Source organism: Eptatretus burgeri, chromosome 13 (assembly GCF_056783735.1).
Source record: "Eptatretus burgeri isolate ZD-2024b chromosome 13, Ebu_testis_v1, whole genome shotgun sequence".
Classification (NCBI taxonomy): domain Eukaryota; kingdom Metazoa; phylum Chordata; class Myxini; order Myxiniformes; family Myxinidae; genus Eptatretus; species Eptatretus burgeri.
Genome location: NC_140973.1, coordinates 76,656,163 through 76,670,447, shown reverse-complemented (window position 1 = coordinate 76,670,447; position 14,285 = coordinate 76,656,163). Strand labels below are relative to the sequence as shown.

At 43.0% G+C, this 14,285-nt stretch overlaps 1 protein-coding gene across 4 annotated transcripts in view; it reads left to right on the top strand.

Moving 5' to 3' along the window:
- USP19 (ubiquitin specific peptidase 19) overlaps positions 1-14,285 on the top strand; it is a 121,551-nt gene that overhangs the window by 91,573 nt on the left and 15,693 nt on the right. For all 4 annotated transcript variants that reach the window (XM_085853163.1, XM_085853166.1, XM_085853164.1 and 1 more), the window contains 6 exons: positions 2,942-3,052; positions 6,619-6,717; positions 6,848-6,985; positions 7,893-8,008; positions 8,159-8,296; positions 8,649-8,938. In XM_085853163.1, the coding sequence (XP_085709289.1) occupies positions 2,942-3,052; positions 6,619-6,717; positions 6,848-6,985; positions 7,893-8,008; positions 8,159-8,296; positions 8,649-8,938 (892 nt within the window). The remainder of the gene's footprint in view (positions 1-2,941; positions 3,053-6,618; positions 6,718-6,847; positions 6,986-7,892; positions 8,009-8,158; positions 8,297-8,648; positions 8,939-14,285) is intronic.

Sequence of the window (14,285 nt, the reverse complement as noted above, 5' to 3'; positions counted from 1 at the left end):
TCACTTACCTTGGCAGTGATATTCATGTCTCTGCTGGCTGCGAGTCAGAGGTCAATAGACGTCTGGGTCGGGCCTGGGGAGTCATGGATTCACTGGATCATGGGGTGTGGCGCTGCCGGTACCTGTGCGGGAGGACGAAAGTCCGAGTCTTCAGGTCCTTGGTACTTCCAGTCTTGCTCTATGGGTGCGAGACTTGGACTCTGACCAAGGATCTGAGACGGAGACTTAATTCCTTTGGTACCAGGTCTCTTCGGAGAATCCTTAGCTATCGCTGGTCGGATTTTGTGTCCAACGAGCGGTTGCTTAGAGAGACTCAGATGAGATTTGTTACCTGCATAGTCCGTGAGCGTCAGTTGCGGCTGTATGGACATGTGGCTCGTTTTCCTGACTCTGATCCTGCTCACCAGATTCTCTCAGCGAGGGAGTCTCATGAGTGGAGGAGGCCAGTGGGTCGACCATGTGCCTCATGGTTGCAACAGGTTGACCATCATCTCAAGGAGATGGGGATGGGCCTGGCATCTGCCTGGGGGATGGCCAGACGGAGGCCCCTGGAGTACCGGCGGAAAGTGGACGCAGCGACGTGCTGTTCTGGCACATGCTCCCATACCTGACCTGACAGAACGTTTTAACCACATATAGATAACTTATACCAACGAATGCTGAGCGTGTTGTCGGCGTTCACAACCTATGCCCAACGATAGTCTAACTTATGCATAGCGCGGCAGCATATCACCGACGATCACGTGGCGTAGGCTATTAAAAGGCAGCGGCTCGACGATTCAAATCATAACCGCACGAGACATCGAAGTGTGAAGCCGCTGTCACACCTTGACGTTTTAGCCAGCGTATGCCGACGTATGAAAAATTTGCCGAACCAAGCTGGCACATGTCGAATACGTTATGGGTAAGTTTTGTATACGTTAATAGCACGCTGGCATACGTCGTAGTACGCTGGTATACGTTGTCATACGCCGAGTACGTCGAGAAATTTTCAGCATGTTGAAACTTTATCGACGTACTTGACGTATGACACACATTCCGCATACGCTGGCATAAGCACTAGAAATCGAAGTGCTAACATCACCGTCATACCGAAGAAGAAGAAAAAAAATCCCAGGGAGTCTGGAACACTGACGCTAACCATTACATTGACGTGTGTCGACTTATGAGTAACGTGTGTCAACGATCGCGTAACGTGCATACAACTTATGGCCAGCATTATGCGGAACGTGTGAGTCATACGCTGGCATACGTCGGGAAATTTCAAGCATGGAAAATTTGTCTAACAGCTCGGCGAACTACGACGTTTGCCAGCGTTCTACTACATATGCCAGCGTACTGCAACGTATGCCACCGTGCTCTTAACGTATACAAACTTACCCATAACGTATTCGACGTGTGCTGGCGTTTTAGCCCAAATTTTGCGTACGTCAGGCATACGTTGGCTAAATCGTCAAGGTGTGACAGGGCCTTAACAGAAAATAATCGATCCTTTACGAACACACGGACCATGCCAACTTAACATCCTAACTAGTATGTCCCCTCTCTAACATAACAATATTTTTCGATACAGAATCCTGAGTGAGCAGCGGTTACCGATTTCTTCCCCCAACAACTTCATTGGCTCAATGCATCTTGATCGCCATTTGCCTTTTAATCCTAATATAACTCGGCCGACCAAACTGATTATGTGAATCCATTTGGTTCCTTTGCATGACGATTTATCTCGCTAATGTTGTGACCAGTTGACCTTTAATTTTGTAATTGTAATTCATCTTTATTATTATTCCCACACCTTTTGAAAAAAGGGGGGGGGATATTGTAATCGGCTGTCCGTCTGTCTGGCCGCCACGCTTACTCCTAAACGGTTTGCCAGAAATTCGCCAAACTTGGTAGTTATCAACACATAGCACACAGGTGCAAGAGCAGTCATTTTTGGCTCGGTCCTTTGGTCAAGGTCAAGTCCTGGAAAATGCAATCATGGGCACATTTTAAGAACTTTTCAAAATAAAATTTTGCATGTGCAATCAACATTGAGGGGAGTGAGTGAGTAATGAAGAAGAACAGTCCAATAGACACCTATAAACAAAGTCTATTCTGATTGGACGTTCTCTACTGATGCGCCATCACCTCCCAATTGTGGAGGTGGGAGGAGCCTGTTCAGTGTTCAGCTCTCCAATTGGAGGTTGCAGAGTCTGAAGTCTCAGACAGAGTCTCAGACTCTGCAACCACCAAATTGGAGAGCTGAACACTGAACAGGCTCCTCCCACCTAGACCATTGGGAGGTGACGATGACGCATCAGTGGAGAACGTCCAATCAGAATTGACTTTATTGAGGGGTGTGTGAAATATATGACTATTTTATTCAACTGGACCTCCGGATCATGCCCCAGAGGTCGCAGGGGTCAAAGCAGGAAGAAAAAAAACCTCAAAATTTGGTATTGGGTCATTCTTGGTGGAACCTTTTGCCATCTTTCAACTACTTTCGCTGGGAAGTGTGGGGATTTGCGATGGCGCGCCATCGACTTCGCTCTAGTTTTATTTGCAGAAGTTAGTTGATGGAATGTGTTGATAATTATATAAACTGGGCAAATTTGACTTCATTAGCAGTTAAATGGGTCATTTCCTCGTCTGTCGTGTAAATTCCCATTTAATATTCTGCAGTAAAACACGAAAGTATCGGAATCTTTTCCGGCCATTTTGTTCAAGTATTAAACAATAAAATTTTAAGTGCAAACTTTATGGAATTTATTTTTATTACATTTTCGAAAATTTTACAAATCATAATGTTTTAACCTTCACTCCTGATCATCCAACGATCACTATTTGTCCTATTTTATGGTTATTGTACAATCACACATGTGGGAACCTGGTGCCATTTAATTATGTATTACACCAGAGTATCTTTGGTTTAAACATTTTTATTTTTTGCATCATTCAGGTCTCCATCACCTTTGATCCATTCCTCCACCTTCCAGTACCATTGCTTCAGCAGCTGCGCTCTCTTTCCCTCTTTTTCATCCCTCGGAATCCCGCCAAATCTCCTGTCAGGGTAGGCTTGCACGTGACAGACACGTCTGTCCCTTTTAAGGTCTATGAAAGCTTTTGCCTCCAAACATGCATGCAATAAGGCCAAAAATGGTATCCAGTGACTACTGATGCTCGTAAATCTGTAGTTCCTTTGTGCTTGTCCACACATCCTTTGATGCACTTTATGTATCATCGTGTGCTTGCGTTGTTGGTAAACTTTGCCTGCGGAACTGTCTTGCTGAGTCAGTTGTCTCGAGTTCTTCCCTTCACGGTTTGTTGCATTTTCATTTATACTGAGCCTTACCACACTTGCTGCGACCCTGTTCTCACTCTGCTCTTGCAATTCCCCACCTTGTGCTGTTTGGTCCCATTGTTTTCCCTTTGCCCCATTTTGCCTGTTCATCCAATGTCCCCTGTTATTCTGCTCTTTCATGAACTTGGAGAAGTAAAACAAACAATTTTTTTTTTTTAATAAAGGTGAAAGAAAGATTTAGTACACATCGGATATAAAAACTTTAAAGATGTGACATTTTAGAATTTAACAGACATATTTTTCAGCAAGTGATTCCCTAAAATAACTTTCCTATATCTTTGTCTGAGACTCAACATATCCCCTTCCCAAGCTCATTTTCGACTCACGAATTCTCACCTTTGACCCCATCACAGGCTGGTATGTCAATGTAATAACTGGTGAAGCTGAGGAACTTCATGCTGGAAATGTTTTGGCTTATGTCGGTATCTCTTCTGCAACAGGATTTGGTGGCATGAATGTGCAGCTCCTCAAAACCTGTTCCACATCACTATCATTCCCTCTGATCATTCTCCTTGGGCAGTGTCTCATCTGAAATAATAGTGGCCAACCTCACACTTCCATTGGAAGGGGTAAAAAAAAAAAGACATATCCTTCAATTGGAGACCGATCAGCGTCCTGCCCATCAGCAAAGTAAAATAGTCCACAATTCCGAAAGGTTCACAGGAAAACCTTTTGATGAAGTCTTTAATCATAAATAATCTCTGGGTTCCATCTTGACCACCTAACTCTTGAGAGTTTCTGATAAGATAATGCAACAGCAGATAAAAATGACTTGGATTTGCAAAAGTGGGATCAGGCCTTTCTTGTTAGAGATGTGTGGTATCTTTTGAGCTGGTATTTCATCTCATCCACTTGCCAATATTTGTAAAATACTGCAGTGATTTGAGACGTTGCGCTGTTATAGCGAGCAGGTTCCTCTGCACACAAACAGTACGTTCTCTTTGGCAGTCTTTGTTACATTTCTGGAAACTGATGATTTCCGAGCCATTTCATAAAATGCATAATGTTTACGACTTGCATCGATGAGCTATCCATGTCTTTGGAAAAAAAAACAACAACATTTATTTACATCCAAATGGACTATGGCTTCCTTGGTCTCACAATTTGAGAAGAACGACATTATGAAATGACCCAGAACATGGCTTTCCATTCAGATCGATCTGATGTCTTTACTCTGTCACTCAGGTGAGATGGTTATGAAAACGACTCCATCTTTCTGAAATCGACCACTTTTTTTAAAGGAACACTCCGGACATTTTACAACAGGCTTCATTTCAAGTATCCACGTTTCAAAACCGACACCTGTGACGACGTGCGACGTATAAACGAGTGATTCGATACGATGACACCTTTGGGTGGTTCGTACAGACTTGCTGGGTCACGTCATTATTGAGCTCCGATTTTGGCTGACGTCACCCATCCTATGCTTAGTAGAAGCCCGCCATGTTTATTAGCGATAAAGTCCTGTAGCCGATTTTGAGAGCCATTGCATTCGAGCGATGTGCCGCTGTGCATTGCCTTTGGCTATTGTAATAACGCAGATGATCAGAAGAGGAACAAAACAGAAGACATTAGATTCTATTCTTTGCCGCTTAAACAGCCAGATCTGTGGAAGACGAGTTGGAGAACCTGAGACTCACTCGAGTTCCTCAGAGACTTGATACGAGACATTTTTTTTTGCTCGGAGCATGTTGAGCCCGATTGATTTTTTTATTTATTTATTTATTTTTAAAGGGACTTAAAAAACGAGCTGGTGGGACTTAAACCTGGCACTGTGCCCACCCACCGTCGATAGTTTTTCCGAGAGCACGATGGTACTGTCCACGAAGAGCTGAAAACCGAGATCAGGCATCGATACAATGATATGGTTGTATTGTGTGAATTTTCTTTTTTTTTAACTTAAATCCCTGTATATTTCCATGACGCAATCAAAACATTTACAAGAAGAGAACAACCGTTTGTTTCGGTGGGAAAGAGGAAGTGCACAATGAGGATGTGACAAAACAAAGGTGACGAACTGTAATTTCAATGCATTTGTTCAGTCCTGAGGAAAATCATCTGTCCATAATGGATGGCATTTACACTGTACGTGACAGAAGATGTGTCATGCAGATCATCCAGTATCGATCTTCTTTATTCATGTCAAATACTCCAAAATATTTAGCGGGTGGACTTTTGATTCACCTGTTCAGCATGAGGGGTTTTCCTGAGATTCAAGAGTCTTGGCGTCGTGTACATCAACTCGGTCCATTTCAAGGAACTTCCTTGATTCAGACAAACGCTCTGTTTTCTGTCACGCAACTTGCATCGTCAGATTGGTTCAGTGAAATCACAGCAGGAACTTCATGACAGCAGATGCAGTCCACTTTGCTCACCATTACGACACATCACCCACAGGTACATCAGTCGGTGTTCTCAGTTCTTGCACCTGCCTCCAGGCTTTTATCACCCAATTGCAAGCTGTCATCAATGAAGTGATAAACAACTTTCCTCTTGGGTTGAAATTAATAAGGCCGTACCCCACTCGTTGCGAGTTTGGTCTCCAGGAACGAAAACTAACTGGATAAACCATGCTCGGTAACTCTGGTTTCTCTGTCAGTGGATCAAAGCTTAGGACTGATGACGTCGTCAGATTGGGGGTCACACAGATTGGTCAGAGCTCGGTCATTGACGAGAAAAATTCCACGTACTTTTCTTCAAACGGTTACTTTATAAAGTTGCTTCCTGGGAACAAAAAAATAAAAAGATTCCCTGGATTTTTTTTTCCCATTGCTATGATAACATGCCCAGAGTGTTCCTTTTAAGAGCTTAAGAAATACAGTCTATGGAACATCTATTGTGGTTTTGCGTCATCTCATAGGACGATCACATATCCAAGAGAGCCGATAAAGGCAGACACCACCTCGGTATTGTCTTCCTTGACAGGTGCATTTCTGACATGTCCGCAGTACGGTGGACTGCATCATTCACTGTGGCTTGATGTTGTCAATGTTAAGCCCCAAATAATGAACCCTTCAACCATATTATGGTCTTTTGTATACAACAGACAGGTTGGTGGAATCTTGGGTCTTCATGGTCTCTTATGTGGTTTTGCCACTCAACATTCCTCCCGTCCCCATTCCTGCCCCCTCATCTTGGTGTCTTGTACACAAATAATCAGATTTATCTCTAGCCTTGTGAAACGCTCGTATTTACATTAATTTAGTAGACCAGATGATTGATCGATGAAATTGTCATCCTTGTTTCGATCTGCATGGTCGTACTTGTGTTTGTAGATAACGGTGAATGTAGGGAAGCGTGCATATGCTGTGGAAGTGACCGATTTTGTGGCACAGAAGATGCATGTTCAGCCAGACAGCCTTCGTCTTGTGGAGGTATCACATGCTTTCCCCCCCCCTCCCCCCAATCTCCCCCATGTGTGGCTGCATGTTACGTTGTACATAATTTGCTTACTTGTCAGGCTGTGCTATATGAAGCTGAACATGATCCCACAAACTCCATCAGGTGAACCAGAGCACCTTGCGCCGGGTGTTTCAGCCCATGCAGTCCCTCGAAAACCTCACTTCTGGAGAGCTGCTTTGCTTCGAGGTGTTGTCAGAGCGCCAGGCAGCTGCAAGGGTGCATGTTGTTTCCATCTCTCAGGTTTGATGATTGCAACTGCTCTGTCTATTTACCGACAGCAGTCACATCAATCTTTTTGCATGAAAATGTTGATTTTTGCGACGCTTTTAGGAAGCTTTCATTGTGCTCCAGCAAAAGGTTGCAAGTCCAAATGGGAGCTTGCACAATAAGCGTAAGACTGCGTGATAAGTGGAATAAGGTGCAGTTTGAAGGTGGAAAGATGAGCTGCAGCTCCTTCTTTGTATCTGTATGATGTCATGACGTGGGTAAGTGATTAATATTGATAGATACTAAAACAGACATAGCAGTCTCTATTGGGTTTTTCATGTGCACTTGGCCACATAATTTGCGAGATGCCAACCACACAGAAATACGTTGTTGGATACCCCCCTCTCCCCCCCCCCTCGCCCCAGTCATCATTCCCAACCCTTCCCAACAAACCCGTTTGCTGAATCGGTTACCTGTGTAGGCAGAGTGCTGTTTTGTTTGGCCGATGCACACTTAAAATTCCTGGTGAATATTTGCTTAAGAGTTGGCGGCACCAGTGCAGTTTGACCGAGCAGGTATTTGGAGCCCTGGATTGTTGTTGCTCTACATTTCCCCCCCAAGATGTGTTTCAGTTCTTGGCTTTGACTTCAGCCATCAAAGTCTCATTTTATTAAAAAAAACAAAAAAACTTAGTGTGGTGACACTGAAGTTGACAGAAAGTCATTGAACCTTGGAGTATATTTGACGACTCCTGGCAAAAGTTTCCTTTGCTTTCAGACATGTTGCTGTGGTGGTTGGTGGGAGTTGTGTAGTTGTTTGCCAGCAGCTGGGGAGGATTTCATTAATGTGTGAAATGTAACAAATTTTTTTTTACAATCCAATTTTAATCTGTCAGTTGTTATTAAATGACCTACTCATGGTTTCTTGTTTCTTCTTGCAGCGGTTAATTGTTCCCAACACGCCGGTAACTCGCTGTGCTGCATGTCACATGACTCATCCCTCTGAGGGACGTCTGCGCCGCTGTACCAAGTGCTACCGCGTCGCGTACTGTAACATGTACGAAGCTGCCATTGTACTTTTACACCCTTGCTCACCTTTGCAATGTGACTACCCTTTTTTTTTGTCCATGCCCCGTACCTCTCCTCTGCCTTGTGAGAAGGCCTTGTTAGTTTGCATTGGAATATGACCCGCTTGTGATGCCCACAGGTCGTGCCAAAAGAGCAACTGGTCAGAGCATCGCAATGCATGCCACCCGGAGCCCGTCGGCTCTCCTTTTCTGCTGAGCCTTCGAGCCGTTTCACTCAACTATCAGCAACTCGCTCAAGCTGCTTTTAACTTTGCCAGGTGCTGTTATGGAAGAGAAGGGCTGACAATTTGGGGGAGAAGGGGGGGGGGGGAAGGGAAGTATACATGAGGCTTAACGGTGAACCTGAAAGATGGTGTGGACTGAATAACTGGCTTATGTTGAGAAATCTTCTTGCATAGTATTGAGCATGTCAGCTTGATTACAAAAGCAGGATACAGATGAGGTGAAAATATGGCTGACATCTGCACATTAAAAAATATATATATATTTCTAATGATTCATTGAATTTACGTCTCTTGGCAGAGACAGATTTATTTAATTTGGGAATTTTAAATGAATAAATGCAATTGTCATTGATTTGTATTTTCTATCGCTCCCTGTGCTCCTCAGACACTTTGTTAAAGTCACCTCACCTCTTGAAACTCTGACGCCCAGTGTGACAACCTCAAATGAAGCCCAAGATGTCAGAGATTCGCCACAGCTTGCCAGGCTTAAAGTGGGCCCGAAAGAGTTTGACAGTGCCTCCTGTGATCGACAACTCGGGGTGAATCCCGACAAGGCGACGTCCAACTCGCGTGTGGAAACCGATGCTGGCGGATCGAGGCCCGAGACTACTTTATCTTTCCCTTTCAACCTTTACCTCGAAAATGAGGGGAAGGAAGTTGAACTCTGTCCCGAAGGTGAGTTTTGTGTGTCATTATTAATTTGTGAGGGGGAGAGGAAGGAGATGAGGAGGTGGGGTGACCTTTTAAAAACTCGTCAAATAATGCTGCCATGTTGATTGCAAGAAACTCCTTATTGTCATGAATATAACTAGTATAAAACATCACTTCTACATCGAGATAATTTCGTTATTTAATGTTTCAGTCCTGATACGTCTTGGGAAGATGGGAACGGTTGCATAGATTGGATTAATCAGACCATTAACACTTTGAACTTTGAGCTCCTTGGACTTTCGGCTCCCCCACCCTGGGCTCCCTGGAGAAAAATCCGGCTGCTCGGGTATGTGGAGGTTTTAATAGTGGCCGGTGAAATGGCTGCCAGAGTTCAAAGGGTTATGTTGAGATCTGTGAACTGATTCCAGTACTAACAGGATTTGGTGGTCAGCATGAAAACAGCACTTTCAGATTCATGGGGACAGAACAGAGTGGGGGTTGGGTGGGAGTGGATGAGGATTCAAATTATTATTATTTTCTCTCTCCAAAACGATTTGGAGCCAAAAACGACTTGTTTTCCCAATGGCATCAGGAAACTGTCTCGCCGATGGGAAATGTGTAACCTAGGTACATAATAAAGAACCAATCTTCGCTGACACAGGGGACAGTCCTTTCATGACTTCGGGGGAATATTTTGACTTGCAGTGCAGTCGTGGCCAAAAATATTGGAACCCTTGCACTTTTTTTCAACTAACTCACAATTTTCTTGAAGAAATAAGTTGAAAATGACAAAAGTATTTCATCTCCACAATTATTTATTTCACTGTTAATATTACAGAACCTTTGTTTTTGATTCAGAACTTAATAGATCCTTTTAAATCAGAAAATATAAATAAATGGCATTGATAAAATTATTCACACCCACGATTTAATATTTGGTATCACAGCCTTTGGACAAAATAACTACAATCAAGCGCTTCCTGTAGCCATGAATGAGCTTCCTACAATTCTCTACTGGCAGTTTGTTCAACTCTTCTTGTACAAACTGTTCCAGTTCTCTCAGATTTGAAGGGTGCCTTCTCCCAACTGCTGTTTTCAGATCTCCCCACAAATGTTCAATGGGATTTAGATCTGGACTCATTCCTGGACACTTCAGAACAGTCCATTGTTTTATCTTGAACCATTCCTGGGTGTTTGGGGTCATTGTCCTGCTGCAAGACCCATGACCTTTGATGGAGACCCAGCTTACTGACATTGGGTTGAACATTATGCTCCAAAATGCCTCCTGGGTAATGTGATTTCATGATGCCATGCACACAAGTAAAGCACCCAGTGCCAGAGGCGGCACAGCAACCGCAAAACATCACTGAACCTCCTCCATGTTTGACTGTAGGAAAGGTGTTCTTTTCTTTGAAGGCTTCATTTTGTTTTCTGTAAACAAAGAGAAGATATGCTTTACCAAAAGCTCTAATTTGGTCTCATCTGTCCACAGGACATTCTCCCAGAAGGATTTTTGCTTGTTCAGGTGTGTTTTAGTAAACTCCAGTTGGGCTTTCTTTTTTCTGTTTCTCAGCAGTGGAGTTCTCCTGGGTCTCCTTCCACAGAACCTCCTTTCATTGAGTTGGTGACAGATGTTGTGAGTTGAAACTGTCATACCTTGTGTCTGAAGAACTGCTTGAATCTGTTGGCAGTTCATTGAGGTGCTTTCTCCATCATTCAAAAAATCCTTCGCTGCAATCTTCAATCAAGTTTTCTCGTGTGGCCACATCCAGGGAGGTTGGCTCTAGTGCCATGGGCCTTAAACTTCCTGATAACATTGCGTATGGTGGACACAGGAACATCAAGGTCTCAAGAGATGCACTTGTAGCCTTGAGATTGTCCATGCTTGGCTACAATCTTGTGTCTGACCTCCTCAGACAATTCTCTGGTTTTCTTTCTTTTCTCTGTGCTCATTGTGGTAGACACAGTGACACAAAACAGCAGAATGACTCCTTTTCTCTATTCAAACTGTTCGAATGAGTGAACCTGTGATTTTTACATTGCTGGCACCTGCAACTCACCACAGGTGCGTTCAATTCCAAAGTAAAGGAGAATCACCTGCTTGAAATCTCATTATTTCTAACAACTTCTAAAAGGTGCCAATAATATTGCCCGGGCCATTTTAGGATTTCTGTGTGGAATAAGATTTAGTAAGTTTTTTTTTTGTTTTTTTTTTCAGCTTTTTTTTGTTTTGTTCCACTGCAAACCAAAGAAATACATCTGTGGACACCAAAATATTTTTGCATTTCAACAATTTCCTGGAACAAATGGTGCATTATTTGAAAAAAGTGCAAAGGCGCTAATACTTTTGGCCACGACCGTCGGTGCTGTGGTTTTTCGCAAGGTTGATGAACCAAAAATGTAATTCATGATGTTTGTACTTGCCAGCAACAATAATTTTTTAGCTCACCTGTAACGTCGTTCCAGGGAGCTTATGGGATGGCATGCCGTCCGTCCACAAATACTTTCAACTTCTTCTCTGAAACTACACATAGGATTTCGATGAAACTCTGCCACACTCATCAGCACCCTGTATTTACCAAAGTTTGTTCATGGCATTAAAAAAATAAAATTACCCCCGGTTGAGGGTGACTGTCATCTCTGAAGCTCTGTAGATGTGGATCTCTGATCGGCTTAGAATGGCTTCGATGTCTTCTTGTCTTTTGGTTCAACGTACAGACGAAAGCCCGGGAGTAAAAAGGATAGAAAACCTCAGTAATCAAACCTCATTTCTGAGTCATAAATGGTGGATGATATTTTGACAATGGATGATTTCGCAAGTTTACAGCATCGGTGACCTTGACATTGACCTTCAATCAGGTCTAAAGTCATACCGTCGTGCATCACTCATCGACCCCTACCTACATACCAAGTTTCATCAAGATCGGGCGAAATTCTTTTGACCGTATCACATTGACGATTTTTCCAACTTTGAAGACAAGTGACTCGATAACCAGAACGAGTTAAAAAAACTGGCCTGACCAAATTTAGATATTGTTCCATATTATCAGAATCCGAAGGAATTTCGAAGATCGGATCATAAACGGCGGAGGAGATAGATTTTGAAAATGGATGATTTCGCAACTTTGGAGTGACCTTGACCTTCATTCGGGTCAAAGGTCATACCGACGTGCATCCCTCATCGACATCTACCCACATACCAAATATCAAGAAAATCGGAAGGAAAAACTGGGGACGTACGGACGTACTGACATCGACACTGGTTTTATTCGGTCATCTCGTTAGAGATGACCTAAACATCGGGCCCTAAGGAGGACTCTGGGGGTTCTCCCCAAAAATATGTATTTGCTTTCTTCTCAGAAAATACACATGCAATTCTGATGAAACTTGACCACAACCTTTATCAACCGTGATTTACTAAAGTTTGTTCGTGACATGAAAAAAAAAAATCCATCGGTTTTTACTTTCTTCTACATATTTTGTAGGTCATTCATGCCTACCACTTGTTCTTTGGTTATCTTATCCAGCCAAGTGCCCAGGGGTATTGTGCCTATGATATATATATATATATATATATATATATATATATATATATATATATATATATATATATATATAGTCTAGGTTCATGGATTGACCAAAGAGCCTGGTGTTGGCGCAGTGGTTAGGGCAGCGGCTTGGGATCCAAAAGGTCCCGAGTTCAAGCCCCGTTGGGCCACTGAATTATTACACCAGGGGGTTGACTCAGCCTGTCATCCTTCCGAGGTCGGCGAAGTGAGTACCAGTGTACTGGGCCGGTGTATACCCCGGTTAAAATAGGTGTACCATATCCCTGTGTCGTAAGAGGCAACCAGGTTGTGTCAGGAAGGGCATCCGGCGTAAAACATGTGCCAAATCACTATGCGGATCATACGGATGATCCGCTGTGGCGACCCCTAACGGGAGCAGCTGAAAGAAGAAGGAGTCTAGGTTCATGGATTCACTAAAGGACAAACAGCAGCAACATGGAGGAGCTATGTGTCCACCCCCCTCCCCTATTCACATAAATGACCCGAGGGTTCGGTGGGGGGAGGGGGGTAAACATATTTCGGCATACATATACAAAAACAAGTGACAATGGCCCGCAGAGGAACAAAATCATAACTGTGGAAGAGATCGTGGGTGTGCTTGGGCGAGTGCCATTTTCAAATCGTCTATTAAACCAGTACATGTACAATCATTCACCTGGCCAGCTTACCTTACGTTACCTTACCTTTCTTTGCTTTGCCAGTAAAAGTACGATCATTAAACACACCAGCAGAAACAAGTAAAATGAGAATGGCGCATATCTCAGGCAGGCTGAACGGTTTACATTTTGTATCCCACAAAACTACATGACAAAAAAGTACATCATTAAAATTGCCAGCTTCTTTTGCCAGTACTTGTACAATAATTACGCTTGCCAGCTTACCTGAAATTGAGGCTGGATCTGTATCTGCATCTGGACCTGAACCAAAATGTAATCGGCTTGTTCTTGTCACCTACCCAATTCATCAACCAAGATTTGTCATCCGTGACAAAAATACGTCAATTAAACTTGCTTGCTTACCTTGCAAGTACATGTATAATCATTAAACTTGCCAGCTTACGAGTCCCTTACTGGTTTCACAAGAGGGGACTATAGGTTTGCTCTCTGTCTATCCCACCTATGGTTTTTCAGTCTTTTTTTTTCCCCCCCATACACTTTAACATATTCAACTGAAACTTGGTACATGGCATTGTTATAACTTTCATAACAAGTTCGAGTTTCAGGGTGTTTCGTCAATTTTTCGCAGAGTTTTGCCCTTTATAAACTTAGAAAATAGCTGTCATATCATGTTATACATGGGTCATTGTTCAGCTGGCCTGACTCCACCCCAATAAAAGCATGCACCATCATTGCATGAAGCAGCACAGATTGGCAGGCCTTAGGCTGAGGTGTTACTAAGTCTATGGCTCAGTGCAATTGGAATTATCATGATGTATTATATATGCACATGAGCCATACGCATATTTTTGCTTCATGTATGTACATCAGGTTATTTTTAATATGAAATGGGAAAGGCCTAGAAACAATGAAAACACGGTGGGTTAGAAAGGTTCATCTTCTTAATTTTGGTTCCAGTATTGGCTCGAGTGTGTGTTAAAGCTAACTCATTTTTATCTCCAGTTTGTTATCCGAGTTGTCTTTTTTTTGGTTTCTAGTCCACAAAACATATCAGGAAATGAAAATTGCTTTTCTTTTTATTTTGCCGAATAGACCCAAGTGGGTTATTGGGTTATAGGGTTCCTTCTTCTTCATTTTGGTTCCAGTATCGGCTCGAGTGTGCGTTAAACGCAAACAATTTTTATC